This window comes from Myotis myotis, unplaced genomic scaffold, assembly GCF_014108235.1.
Source record: "Myotis myotis isolate mMyoMyo1 unplaced genomic scaffold, mMyoMyo1.p scaffold_m19_p_1, whole genome shotgun sequence".
Taxonomy (NCBI): Eukaryota; Metazoa; Chordata; class Mammalia; order Chiroptera; family Vespertilionidae; genus Myotis; species Myotis myotis.
Window position 1 is genome coordinate 85,379,562 of NW_023416313.1, and position 21,765 is coordinate 85,401,326.

Below are 21,765 nucleotides of genomic sequence, written 5' to 3' on the forward strand. Positions count from 1 at the left end.
CTGAAGATGAACTTGAGTTGATACTACTACTTACTGTTTGTGTGATGGGTTTTTCAGCAGAGGAAGGATATGAATGCATCAGCCTTTTAGAAAGCTTACTCTTTCTGACGTATGTTAGAGACCTTAGACCTACATCCACATGCACAGCACTCTGAGTGTTAATGAGATCGTGTAGCTGGGATGATTTTTGCTTTGCTGTTTTATTATAGAGGCCGTGAACTGAATTCCTCCACCCACTCTTGCACTTGGAGGGGATCTAGAGGCTATTAGAATAGGCCCAGAGGGTTAGAATGACTCTGGTGAACACAAGGGTGAGGAAAAAAAAAAACAACTTGATTTACTTTATGCATTCACTTATTCATTTTTATAATTTCATGACACTCAAAGGAAACACCATTGTGCTTAGAAGCACCTAAAAGGCCATGCAAATAGGATCCCTCTTCCCCACCCATATCCCCGTCTCTCACTCCCACCTGTAGCCTTGGTGTTCTTTGACACACTTCGCAGGCGCCCACCTCTTGGCCTTTGTTCTTGCTGTTTCCTTGCCTGAGACATTCTGCACCTTCTGTATGCTTAGTTCCTGCCTCGTCTCTTTCAGAGCTCCATCCAGCAGTCACTTTATCACTAAGACCTTCACTGACTCCCCAGTTTAAATGCTACCACATCTACATCTCCCACCCCAACTTTCTTATTGGCTTTAGCACTTACCACCCCACACAGCTTCATATTTTATTTGTTTATTTGTTTACTGTCTTTCTCTGTTTACTAGATATGCAGTCCAGGGGGGTGTGCATTTTTTGTTTAGTTTGTTCACTGCTGTATCCCCAGTGCCTAGAACATTGCCTGACACTCAGTGGGCATTCAAACACTGTTAAGGAGAGGAATTAATGAAGGAACTCAAAATGATTCACTGAGTATTTACTATGTGCCAGCTACTGAGCATGATAAACACGTTTAAAGTCAAGAAAGAAATAACCACTCAATTACAATCCTGTTGGTAAATTCTATAAACCAAGTCCTACCATGGGATGCTTTGAAGAACAAAAGCAGGGAACCTCACCCCAAGGGGGAGACACTGAGCTCTGCATTATGGGAAGGGTGGAAGAGAGGACCAAAGATATAAAAAGCCCATTACAGAAACCAACCGCCAGAGGTGTAGAGATGTGAAAGCGTGGCTTATGTGTTGAACTACAGCTATTACGAAAGCTTGGACTTCTCTCAAAAGCTCTGGAAAGACACTGAAGGGTTTTTTCCGCAGAGGAAGGATATGAATGCATCAGCCTTTTAGAAAGCTTACTTAGGCAGCGCTGTGCAGAAAGGATGGAAGGAGACTAAAGGCAGAGAGGCCCCTGGGCGGATGTCACATTAGCTATGTGACAGAGAAAAGGGTTTGAACAAGAGCTTAGCAACGCTGCTGAAGAAGAAGGGTGGACCAGAAATATATTCCTGAGTAAGTGTCTGTTGGACTTGGAGCACAAGGAGTAAAGCATTCCTCAGGCCTGAGCAGCACACTTGCGGTAAAGACAATCGCTAAACGGGGGCTATCATATTTCTTTAACTTATGTGCTGACCATATTCTACCTAATATTTTATATAATCTTTAGAAAGGGAAACTAGCGGGGTGGGGTAAACAGGAAAGAAAATCAAGTGCACTGTGTAAATTTATTAGTTTTTTTTTTTAATAAGTTTTAACTTGGCATAGCTCCCCATGGTCTTTTCTGAAAGATTGTGAAAACTTTGGTGTAAAAGTTCACCTGTAGACAAGTGAAACTTTCAATGGCTCATTTGTTTTTATCATTTGAGCAAAGGTATGGCCATTATGTAGAATCTTTCAATGAAAAAGCTTGATGTATTTTACAACACCCAGAACCTATATTGAAATGAGCATATTTTAAGGTTCAAATTATATTTTAACACTTTCGGAGTTAACTTAAAAATATATATAGCTTAATATGTTGAGATTCCATATGTTACACAGTTTTTAATCTCGAGACATATACACAGAAGTTATTTTAAAAAATAAAAGAGACCTGAGCGGCGTGACTCAGTGGTTAGAGTGTCAGCACAACAGAGGGTCGCGAGTTCCATTCCTGGGTGCAGGTCTGATCCTTGCCCCAGGTCAGGGCGCATACTGGATGCAACCAATGGATGTGTCTCTTCTATCAATGTTTCTCTCTTCCTTCTCCTCCTCCTCCTCCTCCTCCTCCTCCTCTACCTCTCCCCTCCCTTCTACTCTCTCTCTCTAAAAGGCAATGGAAAAAATATCCTCACTCCTTGGGTGAGAATTTTAAAAATAAATAAATAAAAGAGACCAGATTAGTCTTATTTTAACTGGTTGTATACAAAATATATGCAAACATAAAGGTGCCCATCAAAAAAAATGTTTAAAGAAGGAACAATTCATTAATTAATAAATATGGACAGAAAAGATTAACTCTTTGGTTTGGAAAACTATTTGATCCAAACTTATTAAGTCATGGGGCTAACAATAGTGTAATTATTTTAGAGATCTTAGAACACTAGAAAATTGACTTTAATTTGAGGAATAAAAAAGAAGCACTAGTTTGAGTAGTAAGTAATGAACTTAGGACATTATTCATCTAAGTCATTATTCATAATGACTTTTGAAGCAAGATGAAAATAAGAAGAAAGATTCGATACATTAGTGAATGGTTCTATGGCAATTGCCCACTATTTTATATATTTATATTTGTACTAGACACCCAAAAACTAATCAAATGTAGACATCTTAATTAACTGGTAGCAACATACTTTAACTTCAAAATCAATTTTTGAACTCAAAGCCTTCATTCATAAGCTTAAATTTCGTGACCACAATATCACAGGTATATAGTGGGTTTGTTAACCTAAGGATATTCAAAGCACATAACATAAAAGCAAAGTCTGATCAGGAAAATAGCTATGTTATTATGTGTGTTATGTGTGTTGTGTGGTTATGCTTACTTAAATGTATGTCTGTGTGTTATATTCAACTCTGCTTTATTCCTAGTCCCCTCCTAGTAACGGATGACACTATCCTTGGCTTGCTAACATTTTTCCTGCTAATGATATCAAATGAGAAATTCAAATTTTTGGTAGCTGAGAACCTATCCTTGGCAACATAGTTATGAATAATTCACAAGACATGTATTCACAATTTAAAATTAATGTTATATTTTGAAAACTGCTTTTACTTTTAGAGTTTAGCAAAAATGGCAGTAGTTTCCTAACAGTGAAGAAAAACTTTGTTTATAGCAATCCTTTGGCTTTCACTAAATACTGTGCTAAAATATACAATTAACATAATTTTTATGGATTTCAGAGTTATACATAATCTTTCTAAATCTCTGATATGTGATTACCTAATAGAGACCAAATTAGAAAATAGCAGATATGTTAGTTTCTAGTTAAGAAATTTATATTTAAAATTTGCTCTAATTTTATATGACATATTTTTCCCAGCGTTATACATCAATATAATAAAATATTCAATTTTAGTGAACAATATTTTTTCAAGTGGCAGTTAGGTTTGTAATGGGAAACAAACCCTTTTGAATTGAACATATACATCCTCAGTCTAAACATTGAATTAATGTACTTTTTGTTATATGATTTTCTTTTTAACATCAACATTTTAAGAAGTGACATACCCTGGAGACACTTGGAAAAATGGAATCATAGACAGTGATAAAACCCAAGTCTTTTCTTCATGCTCAGATCTGTAACTATAGCTTTCAAATTCTGACTTTACTCAGCATTAACATTCATTTCCCAAACAATTTACCCGATTGAGGAAATGATTAAACATGTTTATGTGCTGAGGGGAAGGAACTAGTGGGAAGCAGGAGGCTCTGATATGGATGCAGGGGTAATTGATTTTCTCAAAGCCCCAAGGGCAGAGGCAAGGATGGATTCCAGTGTCTCCAAGATGCTTTTGCCTTGTAGAGGATGAGGGCCTCTTCTTCTGACATTGGAAGGGGGAACACTGGGTTTGAATTGTTGAGAGATATGGTGTTGAGGGAATTTATACCTGATAGCCTTATTTTTCCTGTAAAATCTAAAACAGGGAGAATTTGCCCTGTCCAGGTGGTTTGGTTGGTTCGACCATCATTAGGTACATCAAAAGGTTGCAGGTTCGATTTCTGGTCAGGGCACATGCCTGGATTATGGGTTCCATTCATCCTTGGTGGAAGCACATAAGGGAGGCTACCAATTGATGTTTCTCTCTCACATTGATGTTTCTCTCTCACATTGATGTTTCTCTCTTGCTCTCGCTCTCACTTTCAACCAATAAAATCATGTCCTTGGGTTAGGATTTTTAAAAATAAAATAAAACTTGGAGAATTTTAAATATAAGGAATGAGATGGGTAGGAAGGATTCTGACCACACAGATATGTCAGGTAACAAGCTCATTAGGAAGTTGGTTGGCTGAATAAATCTGAAAATAATATATAAAGGTGATATTGTACATGTGCTTTCAATAATCTGAAGCTGATTATATGAGGAAATTGTTACTCTTCCTGTGAGGATTACAAAATAATTTATGAGGAACAGATTCTTCAAATGTTCCTAAATATTGTGTACTTTTTACTAAAAAAACATTATGTATGACCAGTTCTTCCTCTGATGACCACTCTAGTGCTTCAGTGTTTCAGAGTAGGCATGTAAGATGCTGATTAACTGAAATGCAGCACATTGAAAACAAACTAGCCATTAGTTAAGTGTAATGGAATAAAGAGCTCTATATGAAATGGTAGATTACCTATAACTTTGTTAAAATATACTAAGTTTAAAAGTATTTTTCAAAAATTGGAAAAATTGCTTAATATTTTAATATTGAAATAGACATGAATGGTCAGGATTATAGCTGCTTCTCTTTGTGCTCTTTTCCATCATCACAAAGCCAGGCCTTGTTCCAAATAAAGCCAACAGAATCCCAGCACAGACTTTGTAGTTGAAAAACTGCTAAATCTCAGAACTGCCACATTTCCATTTTGTATGTAAATATTTCCATTCATCTTCCTAAATATTATATTTCTTCTCCCCCCGCCTCCCTCCCTAGTGTCACAGTTTATGCAACAGCTGACAGCATCATTTGTTCCTTTTCTGGTACACTCTAGGTGCCACGAGTGACCTTGTCATCCCCTCATTTGTAAACAAGTGTTTGTGCAGGTCCATTGGCCACATTTCCTAAGAAAAATAATAGTGGAAAACATGTTTATTTGTAATACTGTTGGATTATGTTCTTTGCAAATCTGACTGAGGTTTTGAAGACGCAGAGGTCAGAGAATGTGTCCATTTACTGGGGAACTGCATTGCATTTTAACTGCCTCTCGTAGCAACAGCTGAGCTTTCTATGAGACTGATGTGATAGATTTGCAGGTATTTGAAAAAACAGAGGTGCTGGGATAACAAAGATTCTTTTTTAAAGGAAAACGATCAGAATCTTACTGCATGTGCTTAATGTTCTTCAAAAGAGAATAAGAGACAAGATTTATGTTCTTCCAACTGAAAATTTCATTTGCCTTGATGTACAAAATATGAGCATATTTCAACACAGCTAAGAGAACCTTATAGAATAGCACAGTTTTAATTGGTCATTAAGTTTAAATGGTTATAATACGTTAATTGAATTGATTTTTTTTTAGGGTCCTATGGGGCCTCCAGGACAAAAGGTAAAGTATAAACAATACTATGAATGTACGTAGTCTGCCGTTGCCTAATGGCTAATGATGAGAGGTGGATGGAATTAGCTGCTGCAAGTCATGGCGAAGCGGTCTGGTTTGTGCAGTCTAAAAATACAATCATAGAATGTGAGCCGTTAGATTTCTAATCAATTCCATTATAGAAAATCCAGAGCAGACTCTTTTTATGCTATCTGCCAAACTTGTAGGTTATTGAATTTTTCATTCAAATACTGATTAACTGTGACATCTTAGAATGTGAAGGGTCATACAACACTGCAAATGAAGTGCATGGCCTTGCTCAAATACCTGATTGCCAAATGACCACAGAACTGACCAGACCAAAGGACGTACTTGTTGCTTGGTGACTGTACTCAAGTGGCCCCCTGGGGTAATCTGAAAAGTGACTTCCTGGTTGTCATTTCTACATTGGAGAGGGTCTAGAATTTCTGAAATTACACCCATCCTGCAGTAATAAACGTATCAGTACAGGTAGATGGCCCTTTGCCAGCAAAGCATCACTGAGTCCCCACTGCCCATTACACCTCCCACCCTGCAAGCGGGGGGGAAAGGGACATTTAACCTGTAGAACACTAAAGAAAACAATGGTATCACAACAGGTGGACAAGTGATTATCTTTATCTTTGGAATCCATGAAAGATAGAGACTTTTTATCCCCCAAGCAATGGGCATAACCCTGTTGAAACATAACCCTGCAAACCAAGTAATGGGCATAACCCTGTTGAAACATAACCCTGCAAACCAAGTAAAAGCCAATGAGTTGTGAAACAACTTGTGTATAGGAACACTCTGTCCTTCGCAATAATGTCTCTATTAAGCATGGTGTGAAATTGTAAAGCTACCCTAATCCACATGCAGCCAGGCTAAAATTACTGCCTCAGGCTTCGGGAAGTACTTTAATGACCCACTCAGTAGAGCCATGGAAGCACTAAGGAACTTGCCCTCTCAATGCGTTTTGTTTATAATGACTGTATTTTTAATCGACTTATTTATAGAGCAGTTTTAGGTTTATAATTACTATTTTTTTAAACTTCTTCCACTATTATTAAGAAACTTAATAGCATACATAGACTAAGAAAAAGCTGTTTTCTAGTGCGAGGCAAAGAATAAGAACATTTTCTTTAAAAATGGTTTCTCCAGAGCCTAAAAGGGAGGTGTATGGAAGGAAATGACATCACTATTTGAAAACATTTGTTAATGTTACCATATCCAGTTCAATGTCATAGATTTTCCTCAGGTGACAGCTTGCTTATTCTCAGTTCACCCCACCTATGTCCAGTCATTGGTATTCACCCCAAAGCACATGCACACATGTTCGAGAGCCTGCGCGCAGGCGCGCTCACTTAATATTTCATGTACGGAAGTCGTGTTGTTCCTAGTCAGTGTTTAACATTTGCAACATTTTTCCTAGTCTGCTTTGCAAGACGTATTCACACTCATGTGGCTCAATGTGCTCCCTAAAAGTCTGGGGGGAAATGTTGCAAATATAATAAATTTGAGTTTTACAACACGGGTCCCTTATTTGACTAATTGTGCAACAAGTGGTTGTTATTTTAATTACCTTTTGTTTTATGGTATTTAAATTCATAAAATTCAAGAGTTGCTGCTACTGCTAGGCATTTTCCAGATGGAACTAAGCCTGTTTATTTCCTAAAAGCACCCAAATTTAGAGCCATGTGGCCTTGTGACCACTGTGGATCTCAATTTATGATGTGACTTTCTTTAAAATCTTACTGCAGTTTGGTGGGTATTGAGAAACAGCTAAATTTAACTCAGTAGTTTTTGCAAAAGCTGATGAGTCTGCGTACCTTGTTGTATGTTTAAACACCAAGGGTAAGAACCAAAAAACATAGCCTCCCAGATACGTTTTGTCAAGGTAAAGCTATGGCTGACGTAACTAACACAATATAAATTTAGAATTGAAGTATTTTGTGATTGTGATATCAATTTAATTTAATCATGTGTCTCCTTAGGGTTCTGTTGGAGCACATGGGATTCCAGGGATGAATGGGCAAAAGGTGAGTGCTATATTTTTGATCATTTGGAGATGACTAAAATTGCAAAATTATTCTAATCAGTAATGTTAGTAATAAGTTTATGTTCTTATAAAAACTCTACAAATAATTTTGAAATATAAAAAATAATGTGCCAGTGGTCAAATTAGTTTAATTTTTAAAGGTGTGTTAAATAGAAACTCTTGGAAATTATTCCATTTTATTTTGATAACTTATGTAAGAGCTGTACCTTTCTCATAAATATATATGGAAAGTCTATGTTTAACACAAATTGTGACCAATAAATGCACTCTATTCTTGTCATGGCCAAAGCAATATGTATTGTTTTTCATGAACAGAGTTTATTCTTACAGTGGGAACCTATTGAAATCTGAATCCAGAAGCTAGCTCTTTTTACTGATAAGCAAAATTAGGAGTAAAATAGACTTTATTGAACTGCTAATAATGAGGGAGGCAGAAATAAAGTTTTAAAAAAAACACTCTCAACTCTACAGAGACATATCTATGTACATGTGTACTTTTATCCCTGCAACATGCTTACTAGTTGCAAAAAACATGTAGCTGTATCCCACAGCTAGGTCTGGATTCAGTTCTCCCCAGGAGTCCTGACTGGTTTGTCAATCTGGAACCTCTGCAGAGACCAGGAAAGCCTCGATGGCAGGCAAAGCCACTAGCTGGGCCAGTGCATTGGAGCCAGCAAGCTGAGCTAGGGACTTCCTGTTCCCCTTAGAGGTTTTGGACTGGCTCTGAAATTTTGTGATCCGTCACTTTCTCTTCCCAGAAGATTTTACATCTATGCACTCTGTATTGAATTCTGAAATCACAAGGAACCCAGTTCTTACAGACAGAATAAACCACCACGTGACCTTCTCCAATTCATCTTTTCTTCTCTAATAAGATTTAAACTATCACAGCTTAAAATCCACTGAGTGGCTGAGAGCACGAGTCTGCCACTTAGACACCGTGTGAATTTTGGCCAAAACTTTTTCTTCTCTGGCCTCAGTTTCCTCATCTGCAAAAAGGAGACAATAGCAATACCTACCTAATAAGGTCAGTGTGAGGATCAAATGAGTAAATAGGCATAAAGCCCTTATGACAGTGATGTAACTATTCATCTTTTCCTTCATTTCACGTTGGTGAAATTCTGGAAATTTGATGGATCTGTGATTGAAAAGAGGCCCTCTGTTTCCAGAATTACTCAGTTCCCAAGTGAAATTAATGCTCTCAGCCAAGGCTCATAGTGCCTTGAAATCCCCCAACTAAACACTGCACACTTATCAGAAATGGACTGCCCATGCCATTTAGTACCATGCATATCCATTTGTTTTACAAACCCTGGCAAAGAGAGGATTAACTTTCCATCTGCAACATGGCAGATCAAGGAAAGAAACAAATAAAAACTCAAAAGTGTATTCATTCGAAGATGGATTTGAAAATGACATAACTCAGGCTATTTAGAAAGTTCAGTATGTGGGTATAGCACAAACACTGCTTTTAACGTGGGAGAGAAAACAAACTCGTACCTGAGGTTAGTGTCTCCCTTTTTCCTCTTTTCTTTTTTCAACTGGGAGACAATCATGAAAATTTATAGGAACCTTTAACCTCAAACAAGACAACTTTAAAACTGTCACATATATGCTTATGAAGACTGCATATATTTTATTTTTGCAAAGGAAATTTGCAATTTCCTTAGCAAGAGAAAGGAATGTGACATTTTCTTGTCCTAGTCACCACATTTAAATTATATTTCAAGGAAATAGACAGTTAATATTTGCAGTTTTATGTCTTGTTATACATCTTTGTGGCATTTTAAAGTGTTTTCTGTAAAACCCAGGAAAGCTAAATTATTTCACACTTTTATGAAGGTATCAGCAAAATGTAATTTAAAATTGTTTTTCCTACTTCATAGAGCTTAAGACTTGGGGTGTAGGATTTCTGTTAATCCTAGTCATTATCTAACATTTGTAATATTCGGCATCTCATCTTTAGGAAAATGAAGTGCAAAAAAAAATGAGTCCCCTTCACTGAAACAGCAGGTCATTTAGAAGGAAAAACAGAGTTGAAGACGGAGTTCTATCCTTAGAGCACAGGAAATATGTCTTGGATCTCTAGAATTTGCTTCTCTAAGAAAGCTTACAATTACATTTTTTTTTTAACAAAAAAAGCACCTCAATGTCTTTAAATTGTCTTGAGAAAACATTTTTTCCACATTACAAGTTTACTTTTTCCACTGATATACTTTTAATGCCTAGGAAATAGTTCTCAGACAATGGTTAAGGAAGGAAATGATTTCTGAGCCATCAGAAATATGCCAAATAAAAACCAGGAAATATAGAGGGGATACATGGTGATGGGAAAAAGTAAAAAAACAACTAGAAAATAAAATGATTTTTCTCCTATAAAAAAAAGAAAGAGAAGTAAACTACATTAAGAAAATGTTTTGGAACATTTTCCATCCATTCAAATTAACACACTTGGTGACTGGCTTTGACTAATCAGTTTGGTGGAGACATTTTTTTACTACTTTTCTTTAAATTTTGGTTACCTTGATTGCTAATCTGAGTATTTCTTATTTTTGTAATGGTCTTCCCATTCTTCAGATTCCGGTAGGAACGAAGACTTACATAAGCGGTAACATGGCATAAACTCCAATCTAGCTCTTTCAGGCATCACAACCCACAAATGGCTCCTGAGCACCCTCTGTGAGCGGTGGGAGGCTGGAGGGGCAGAGGGAGGAGCATGGCCTCTGCGGGCAGCGAGAGGGAATGCTTTAAGGCCCGTCCTCCACTGGACAGGTCATGGAATGCTTCTAAGGCTCAAGTATCAAATACAAGTGCAGACTGGGCAGTATTAACTAGATGACATCTCTAAAGTGAACATAATATAATAGGTGCTCCATAACGTTATCAAGTATCTATAATAGTAGCATATTAGAGAGTTTCAGCATACCCTGGCTGGTTGCTCAGTGGTTAGTGTTGACCTGCTGACCAAAGGTTGGATTCTGTGTTTGATTCCTGGTCAAGGACATGTACCTCAGTTGCAGGTTCCCCAGCCCTGCTCAGGGTGCATGTGGAGGCAACCAATCCATGAGACCTCTCACACTGATGTTTCTCGCTCCTGTCCCGCTCCTCTCTCCCTTCTGCTCTTTAGAAATCAATGGAAAAAATATCCTCGGGTGAGGGGAAAAAAAGCATTTCAGCAAAGGAGCCCTAGGCTTAGTCTCAAGAAGGTAGCAGAAGCCAGTTGACTTCATGAGAGGGAGAGAATGAATATGCAAAGTTACACATAAATATAATGTGTAAAATATGTATAGCCTCCCAATATAAATATAAAACATTTCCCTGTCCCCTGGCGCCCCACCGCATGCCCCATACTAGGTAGTCGGCATGTGAGTACCGACATGGAAAAGAAAAAGACACATCTCATTATCTGAAGGCTCAGCCACCGTCATGGGGCAGCGTAGGAGCGCTGTCCTGGAATGGGGACACTCTGTGTCTTCTGCCGGTTGTGCAGCCCTTGAAAGGCCCTTTTCCTCTCTGGGTCAAGCGGCTTCATGTGTAAAATGGGAGAGGGGCTGTACCAATGTATCTCTCAGTCCCTAAGTGATGGTGTGTATCTGCAAAAGGTCACTCCTGTCTCATTCCCAATTCAACCAGCTTTGAGCATGTGCTGTTCCCAATTCTGAAGGTTGTTTCCACAATTGGGATTTGTTTCTAACAAATAGCTGAAGCAGTTAGAGCAGATCTAACACCATCCTACCTAAAAATATGCAATGTCCTCTTCTCGGGATAATTGTGTTGGGCACAAACATTTTGTAATTCTTATAAGTAAATCTCACTGGCAGAGGTATAATTAATATTTTATTTGTACTCGATGGTCCTTCTCTCTCTCTCTCTCTCTCTCACACACACACACACACACACACACACACACACACACACCCCACACAAATGTACATCTGAATATTTGTTAATTAAACCTTACTGCTCAGATATACTGGAGAAGTATATGGGCTTTTAAAAATGATTTTTTTGGTAGACCTTTTTAAAACTGAATCATCCTTTGACAAAATAAATTGCTGTCTACAATATATATGTCAGAGCTTTTAAAATTTCAGCTCTTAATTGGTGTTATTAGAACCCTATATTTCCTACTTTCCACATTTCCACATGAATTGGCATCCATAAGAATAAATCACCATGATGACAAATTATTTGAATAGCAATCAAATAATTGATTGGACTGTGCAAATGCCATAGAGGAGGAGCTCGTGGGGAAGAGATAGCGTGCAGTCCAAGTCTAATTTGTGCATCACTTGGTTCACATCCTTGTCTCTTTGTTACTGTGAAAATAATATTAAAGATTTTTCAAGATTAAAAACAAGTTATTTTTGTCTAAGCCAGCTGGAATTTTTCCGAGGTCCCGGAGTCACAGGGATTCTTCCAAAGCAAAAGAGAAATATCAGGTGATCTTGTTTCGTGTATTTTTCAAGGGTTATTGTAAGACTTCAAAATAAAATATAAATTAAAACTTGCTCTTAGTGTATCATCTATGAATCTGCCCCAGATAGCAATGTGATTTTTAAGTCACATTAAATTTTAATTAGCTTATAGTTATGGTATTTAGACTTTCTTTTCATCTCTTATCCATGGGTCTCACAGTTCTTTACTGACATTCATCCTCACAGCATATTTCTAATGGCATTTTTATTGTGAGCATATTTAGAGAGCAGATAAATTGAAGCTCTCAGACTTCCAAAGGTCAAGCTGTTTATTAAAGTCTATGCAGGGGACTATGCAAGGAACTCAGTATTTTTTATTCCTGATTTACTTATTGAATTGCTAACTACACTCTTTTCTTTGGCTACCTTGACTGTATCATTAAACAGTCTGAGTTAAATTCCTGAAGGATTTGACTGTGTTATAGTTTGGTTTGTTTTCTGGTTAGCTTAAAATTTTCCTGTAACAGAATTTACCCAGTGATCTCTTACCCAATCTATGACTTTTCAATTTTAGACTTTAAGTAAAGATATTTAGAATTAAGTGAAATGATTAATTTCTGATTCCAGATTAATTAATAGTTCAGGGAAAGTATCTTACAGCACCTTAGTTCTTTTGTAGGTTAAAGTTGAAAATTACATTATTTTTACTAATTGTTTTATCTTTTAAAGTTAGAAGTTGTATGCAGCAGAAATCTAAAAATACGTGTGTGTTTTTCCTCTCATAACTAGATATAATAATAGAATGGATTCTTCTTAAAGAAACATCATTATCATCTATTACACGATATTTTATACCCTCAAATCACATCATCCCTGAGTGTGATTCACACATTCTGAGGCATTTTTATAATACAAATTTACTCTTCAAGATAATTTTTACTCAATTTTACTTAAGTGGGGCAGACAGTATTTCTATTCTTTATGTAAGTAACTTAAAGTTCCTTTAGAGAGGAATATAGTTGAAAGGGGTAATTTCATGCTGGCTCGAAATAAAACAATGATAGTAAAATCCTCTTAAAACCACTTTCCCCTCACTCTATCTAGGCATGTTACTATCAAACTTGACACCAGTCATCATTCTGCTAAATGAAAATGTTGGGAGAGGGGAAACTAGAAAATGGAGGGAATGGGATAGGTGGGGTGAGGGGTACGAGAGGAAGGGAAGCTGCTCACAGGCTGCTGCAAAACAAAGAAACAACCAAATGTGTCTGAAGGTATTATGACATCGTCAACGCCACTTGTTTTTCATTGTAAAATACACTATCTATTGTAGAAGGGATCGCAAAAATACCGATTTACTAGATCGGATTAAATTGCATACATAATTTTACAACTTTAAAAAACAACAACTCCCCTGACATGTGCTGTGTCCATTAATTCACTTATTGGCTTCTTCAACCATCTGTTCGGCCCTAACTGCTAAACACAGGCACCATCTGAGCACTGGCATTAAAGCTCTCTCTGCCCTCATGGAATTTCCAGCCTCATCGGGGCGATGGATATTACATAAGCATTTATTTTTATAGATAAAATTTTTTTATTTTTATATTTTATTTTTTACAGAGAGGAAGGGAGAGAGAAACATCAATGAGAGAGAAACATCAATCAGCTGCCTCCTGCACACTCCCCACTGGGAATGTGCCCGCAACCAAGGTACATGCCCTTTGATGGAATCGAACCTGGGACCCTTCAGTCTGCAGGCCGACGCTCTATCCACTGAGCCAAACCAGGTAGGGCTAAATGAGCATTCTTACTAAAACGTGTTAAGTTGTACTGCTGTTAAATACCACGGTGGAGAAGCACAGGCCAGCCTGGCCTGGAGCAAAGGGTCAAGGAAGGACCGGAAGAGGTGATTTTAGGGGAAACTTAAAAGATAAACAGCACTTGGCAGTGGGGAGAGAACCTATCACTAGGCTTCAGTACTTACAAATGAAAATACAGACAACCTTGGTCTTAGAATTCTATTTTTAAAACACTGAGTCAGCAACCACTGTAGAATTTTTATATTCATCAGAGATTGCATTTCAGCCGAGTTTCTGACCACTAAAATATTAAGTCAGTATAAGCCACAGAGTTTGTTGTTCTTTTTTTGTTAATCCTCACCCAAGGATGTTTTTTCCATTGATTTTTAGAAAGAGAGGAAGGGAAGGGGAGGGAGAGAGAGAAACATCAATGTGAGATCCATTGGTTGCCTCCTGCATGTGCCCCTACCAGGGCCGGGGATCGAGCCTGCAACCTAGATATGTGCCCTTGACTGGAACTGAACCTGCGACCCTTCAGTTAGCGGGCTGACTCTCTAACCACTGAACTAACTGGCCAGGCCTGTTCTTGTGTCATTAGATCTGACCTCTAAGTGATACACTTGATTTGTGGAATTTGTACTAAAAATCAAGCTGTCATGAAATAAATTATTATGCCAATCATAGCACATTAACATATACCCAGTTCCCTCCATTTGATACCATGTTGCCAAGGGGACAGTAACCATTCCCCAGTTGTGAAACAGCATCAGTGGGGCTGATTTACGAGGAATTGCCTCTCTCTCAGGATTCTCTTCTCTGTCTTCCCTGCCCAGTGCCGAGATTAAAGAGTGCAGTAGTAATCATTACTAACATTTATTCAGCACTTACTAGCGTCATGCACTGTCCTAAATGTTGTATGCATACTCGCTCACTCCTCACAGCTGTCCTAGGAGGTGGGTGCAGTATTATGTCTATTCTTTTAATGAGGAAACTGAGGGAAGCACAGGAAGAACCAGTGCTTTGTCCTAGATCCGTGGTCAGCAAACTGCAGCTCGCAAGCCACATGTGGCTCTTTGGCCCCTTGAGTGTGGCCCTTCCACAAAATACCACGTGTGGGCACACGTTCAGTGCGATTGAAACTTCGTGGCCCATGTGCAGAAGTCGGTTTTCGGCCTGGGTGAGTCTATTTTGAAGAAGTACTGTTGATATTTGGCTCTGTTGACTAATGAGTTTGCTGACCACTGTCCTAGATCATCAGATATTTGTGGTAAAGCTCAGCTTCAGAGCCAGGTCTGCCCTAGACTTAAGAGTGAGGATTTTATGCATGCATATTAGCATAACCAATGGTCACAGACACCGGGGTGGTGGGGGCTTGCCCGGGATGGGAATGGCTGGGGCAGGGGTGGGGGGGAGACACGGAAGGGAGCTCAAGCGGGGGAAAAAGGAGACATATGTAAAACTTTAGACAATAAATAAATTAATTGAAAGTAAAAGAGTGAGGATTTTAAATTCTGCCCCCTCTCGCTCGTCACTATTTGTTTGACTTAGGACAAGTCACTTACCTCCTCTGAGCCCTGGTTTCTCTATTTGTCAAATGAGGATTATAACATTTACTTCAAAGTGTAATAAAAAATATAGAAATTAATAAATATAACTGTTTATTCAAATGTATCATTTCATAAGTCCAGGCTATTTTTCTCTGTGAACTGGAGACAGTGATTAGCTGCTCCCACTGCAGTTTCTTTCCTGGCAGCCCCAGTCCCATGGAAAGTTGCAAGAAACATGAATTGTCTAATTTAGAAGAGATCTGTATGGCCAGGGAGCTGACCACTGTGTTGTGTGTGGTTTAACCCGGGCTAGCAAACTCTCCCACTTCACAATGCCCCTTCCTCCATTTTGACATTTTGTCTTTCTAAAACATCTCTTTGTTCTTCACCTTTTTTCCCCATGACAATACACACGGAGAACAATTTTTTCCTGCATGCAGAAAAGACTGGCCTCTGGCGTCATACCCTGGCCGGTGTGCGCCCACTTTTGCACCTTTCTTAAGTTAAGCAGGAAGTACTGGATGGCGTTTCCCTTAGAGGCCAGCACGCGGTGCTCCTCGTCCAGCCCCCCTTGTCCCTCCGATAGTGTGACCCTCGCCGTGGAGTGTGGGGCCCATGAGGCCAAGGGGACATGCCTACTCACAGCCCAGTCTCCCCCCCACTTCTAGATTATAGGGGGTACAAGAATTCCTCCATCAATTGTCCTGATTCTGCTTCCAGTACCTGTAGTGGCCTTGTCCCCAAGTCCGTATTCCCAAGGGTGGACCGCTCCGCCAGGGTGTGTGCTCCGCAGCCTGTGGGTGACCTTGGAGCAGCTATCAGTGGGGTCTGCGGGCAGAGCTCCCAGGATGTGCTCACACAGCCCCCACGCCTCTTCCTGGGGAACTGGAGAACTGGGGCTGGGAAGAGAGAGGACATTTGCATTGTGGGGTGGGTGGGGCAGCCATGGACTCCTCCTACCCAGACCTTTAAATTTTAGGGATGTGCTCAAGGTAGGTAATTCTCATTTGTGTTAAATTTCACCCAAATAAGCTCAACCTAACTACTTTCTGTGACCCCTAAATTCTTACTGTCGCTTTCCATTTGAATTTCTTTGTTCAAATTATATTTGGTATATTTCCATCTACAGGAACAATACAGAAAACTAAAAGAAAAAGAGCTACCCAGCAGACTTATTTCTGAAATAGTCCATACTGTAATGTTATTGCTATAACTATCATGTTTTGTTATTTTACAATTTTAGACAGTGGTACTTAAAAAAAAAAAAAGCATAATGAAGGCTTGATTACGAGGTTTAATTTAGTTATTACTGTAATCAGTTTAAGACCCATTTCAGTATATTATCTGAAATAGAATATTTTTATTAAGTTCCTGGCTGCTAGACCTGTCTACTTTCCTACTCATCAATATTCATATTTCCAATGCGGACTAAGAGACTCTAATTTTAGGGCTGGAGTTTGCTGATTAGAGGAACAAAACAAAGTCCTCTGAAGGAAGACAGAGCTCTGACGCATAACCAACCCTAATGGCCCAGGCTAGGGCTCTTCTGATTTTCCTTTTGCCATGTTACAAAGCTCCCTCCACCTCCAGGAAAGAAACAGAAAAAGAAGAAGGGATTGGATATGCAAGTAGAAGCTTTTGCAAAACTGCTGAATTGCTCCACATAAGAGAGAGTGAAGCTGAATTCCCAGAACTGTCAAGGGAGGGAGGGTGGGAGGGAAGGAAGGAGGGAGGGAGGGAGGGAGGGAGGGAGGGAGGGATGGAGGGAGGGAGGGAGAGAGGAAGGAGGGAGGGAGGGAGTTGAAATGGGAGGGGGAGAAAGGAGAAGGCAGGAAGATGAAGAATGTCTGCATGCTCTGTGATGTGACAGCTTCCCAAGAACACCAGGTATTCGGTCCTGAGCTTGCAAAAGGTCTGGGGAGAGTGGGGTTCTCCAGGCAACTGACTGACTGACATGTCGGAATTGGTCTGGGGCAAAACAGAGGTGACACATGCAGATGCGGGACCGGAGAGGTGGTCTTGGACTTCCGCAACCTGTGAAACCGGGACTTGAGCCAAGTTTAATCAGATGTCTGAGGAATAAGAAGCCACCAGTGACATCTTTAGGCCAACAACAACAAATAATAATAACAGTGAAACTAAGTCTTAATTCTTTAGAGCTGGGAGAGAGGACGCATTTAATTTACCCCGCACACTGCATAGAAGAAAAAAACAAGCTCCACAGAAGCTCAAGCCGTTTGCTCTATGTCCCAGGACCAGAAGTGGAGAACATAGGACTAGACTGGAGGCTTCCTGAAGCCACTCTCCTAGTTTATACTGAAATGAAAGAGAAAAGAAGCATAAAAAATGAATGGGTTTTTGGACACAAGTTGCTCAAATAAAAGGAACACAAGATGAGAATTCAAAGACCCAGCTTCTAACCTCACATCTTCCTCTTCGCAACAAGTTGCCTCTGGAGAAGTTCCTTCCCTTTTCTGAATGTTTCTTCATCTGTTAAGAATGAGGCTTGGTTCACCTAACATACTCGCTATTTCGTGTATGTTTCTGCTTAGGGAAAAGCAGATGTTAGCGTGAGTTCGTGAGGTAAACGATGATACTTGGGTGAGTTCTGAAAGCGTGTTTTGGAAACGTTAGATGACCTGTTAATTTATAAAACCAATACTGCCCCGGCTACTGCTCACCCTTCCCCTGAGGCACATGGGGTGAGGGACGGAGCAGATGGAAGAGGGGAGATAACTGAGTTATATGAACATATTTATGGCGGCCCAGTCTCTGTACCCCCAGGCAGAATTGTTGGATCCTTTAGTCCTGGGCAGGCACGCTTCCCCTGCAGAGTCCTGGGGGGGCTCAGAGGCTTTCTTGAGAAGCTCGTTCTTGGCATCCAGTCCTTAACGGGACTCCTCTCCACACTCACTCCCACCCTTCCCTCTTACCCCATGCGCTTTCTCTGCTCTTCAATCCTAATCTCCCAGAGGGACCTGCATGATTGGAGGTGTCACTGCTGGGTTAAGGTCTCTCCCATCTTTGCCCTGGGTCCTGCTGTAGCTGAGACAACCGACTGTTGTCACCACGGTTATAGGGCTTTTCTGCTTTCCCAGTATTGCAAGGGTTATAAGCGCTTCACATCTTTATGTAGGTTTAATGTGTTTGCATCTCCTGTATTTACTCTTTCCTCCAATATGTGTGTTCTGAACAATTATTATGTGTCAGGAACAGTTTCTAGTGAACAAAATAGACAAAATTTCTCTTCTAGTAGTGGTGAGGGGATGGGGATGGCAGTTGCCAAATAAAATACCCAATTAAACTTGAACTTCAGGTAAACAACCCATAGTTTTTGATATGACTATATCCCTTTTATTGCTTGGGATATATTGAACTAAAAAAGTATTTGTTGTTTATCTAAAATTCAAATTTAACTGGGTATTTTGTATTTTTATTTCCCAAATCTGGCATTCATAGTAAGGGAGATGAAACTTTTCTTTTTTTAATTATAACTTAGGTGGTAATGGGTGCAATAGAGAAAATAAAGTGAGGCAATGGGCAGAGGGAGTGCTGGCAGTGGTGGAGATTCTGGGGCCACCCCTGAAATAAGGGGATGTTTATAATCTCCAATATACAAGTGGGCTGTGTTTTAGATGTAAAATGGGTGTAGATAACGTACATAAAAGAACTGTTTCCAAGGATGAATAGTTCAGCAGACCACCCCTCACAAACTTACTAAAAAGATAGCGGAGCGAAACTATATATTAGTGTCAATTGGATCTCCCTCACGTCAAACATCTTAAGCTGGGGGTGGGTATCCCTGGGAGTTCACACAAGTGTGCACAGGTACCAAAAGAATAAGGATTCTTCTAGAGCACTGATAACACTTGAAGGTTGGAGCTAAGATTCTTATTTTGTACGAGAGGCCCTGTGCATGAAATTCGTGCATGGGTAAGGTCCCTAGGGCTGGCCGGTAATTGGGCCCATCTGGGCTTTCCAGCTGCTGGCCGGGGCCTTCCTTCATTCTGCACCACGCCCTGGTGGTCAGTGCACATCATTGCGAGCAATCGAACTCCCGGTCTTCCAGTTGAATTCCTGAGGGGACACTTTGCATATTAGGCTTTTATATACATAGATTGTTGTGTCATGCTACATTTCTATAAATGTTAAGGTAACATATATTGGTTATTTTGTACCTTCTATCTTCAGTCAAGTTCATGTTCATACTCTTTTGCCGTTAGGAGACTAGAATGAAAAACTAAATTAGAGAGAGGGAACACATATGAATGGAGAGGAGGAACCCCGTTTTCCTACCTCTTCCCCAAATAGTTATATCTGAAGTCTGGGTTGGGTGCCTCACCTTCAAAGAATCCTCCTCTACCAAGTGATGTTTATCCAATTGCTGCCAAAATCATTGAGGCCCTGAAGCCTAAAAAGGGGACAGCTACTCTCCACCGTGACTGCCCATAGAAGAAGAATGACTCAAGGCCAATCCTGTTCACTACGCAAGCTACTGAGATCCTTCAGCATTCTGTCACCTCCAGGAAGAAACGTCCCATACAGCCAGTGTTTAGAGAGGTATCCATGGCCTCGCTGCCCACTTTTCGTCTTTATTTTATTGCACATATGCACCAACACTACCAATTCCAACAATCTTAAGACTGACGCCACATTCTGGTCCATGTTCCTTATAGTTATTTTTCTCTTCTGTTTGGATGAGTTCTTTAAGAAAATTCAGTACTAGTACATAACAGAAGCAAATCTGTTTTTGACAAGTGAATGCAAAATTATATTATGCTAAAAATGTTAAGCTATGACTCATTCTCATTGCCAGAGTGAAAAACAATTATGATTGAGTAATGGTGAGCAATATTGCTGCTAAATAACCTATCTCCCTTTAGCACTCAATTACATGAGAAAAATGCATTCCTTTCTGTCTTAAAATATTTTTTCAAGTTGTACCTGAAATAATTGTAAAAGCCCTAAATTATGTTTTACATTAGAGTTCTAAAGAATGGTGTAAAAAAAAAAAAAAGAAAAAAAGAAAAGAAAGCCATCTTTCTTAAAAGCCAGCCCAACTTATTTTTAGCTTGAATATGCGAATTATCCTTTGGGAATAGCCTTAGAATTTAAAGTATATTAGAGAAAACCACATCAATCTACCTGTAGTTAAGATGTTAGCTGCTGTTTCTCTTTATTCTGTCTTTGGATTGTCCTTCAGAATGTGTGAATGTGAAATGCATTCAGAAAGAAAATGGATAGTACCAACAAATGATACTGTCTCTCTATACACACAAAACCTAATTCCCTTTTCTTTGGTGTGTCTTTTCTGATCTATTTCTCTGAATGTGTACATTTTTACTACATTATATAACAATAGAATATTATTATAACTTTATTTGAAGAAGCTTCATGATAATTATATTTTGTACTCATATCAGAAAATATGAACACCATATATAACATATGGTTCATTCTTCATTAAGACATACCTTTGATTTATATTTACTGTGCCTCTTTACTTCATGAAGTATAAGAAAACTTTGCTTAAAAAAATAGTCTATCGCCGAAACCAGTTTGGCTCAGTGGATAGAGCGTCGGCTTGCGGACTGAAAGGTCCCAGGTTCGATTCCGGTCAAGGGCATGTACCTGGGTTGTGGGCACATCCCCAGTAGGAGATGTGCAGGAGGCAGCTGATCGATGTTTCTCTCTCATCGATGTTTCTAACTCTCTATCTCTCTCCCTTCCTCTCTGTAAAAAATCAATAAAATATATTTTTTAAAAAAAGCTTATAAAAAAAAAAATAGTCTATCGCCTGACCAGTATAGCTCAGTGGTTGAGCATCAACCAAGGAACCATGGGGCCACCAGTTCAATTCCCAATCAGGGCACATGCCAGGGGTGCAGGCTCGATCCCCGGTGGGGGTCATGCAGGAAGCAGCCGATGTATTGATATTTTTTATCTCTCTATTCTTCTTCCTTCCTCCCTTTCTAAAAAAATCAATCAAATACATTTTAAAAAACAATCTATTACTTCAATTAGATGCCCCAAGCTATTTTTGTATATATATTTTCTCACTCAAAAATAAGCTCTTTAGACACAGACATTTGCCATGTCTGTTTCATCTTTATATACCATGAAAAAGCCCAGAGTAGTGTATAAAATAAATTTTCACTAAATTCAGTGTTAGTTGAATGAATTAATGCACTGATGGTGAACCTATGACACGCGTGTCAGAGGTGACACACGAACTCATTTTTTTGGTTGATTTT

At 39.2% G+C, this 21,765-nt stretch overlaps 1 protein-coding gene across 1 annotated transcript in view; it reads left to right on the plus strand.

Moving 5' to 3' along the window:
• The first annotated feature begins 5,654 nt into the window (after positions 1-5,654).
• LOC118665306 (collagen alpha-1(XXV) chain-like) overlaps positions 5,655-21,765 on the plus strand; it is a 58,109-nt gene continuing 41,998 nt past the window's right edge. The window contains exons 1-2 of the mRNA XM_036326708.1: positions 5,655-5,676; positions 7,680-7,724. Of these exons, the coding sequence (XP_036182601.1) occupies positions 5,656-5,676; positions 7,680-7,724 (66 nt within the window). The 5' untranslated portion in view covers position 5,655. The remainder of the gene's footprint in view (positions 5,677-7,679; positions 7,725-21,765) is intronic.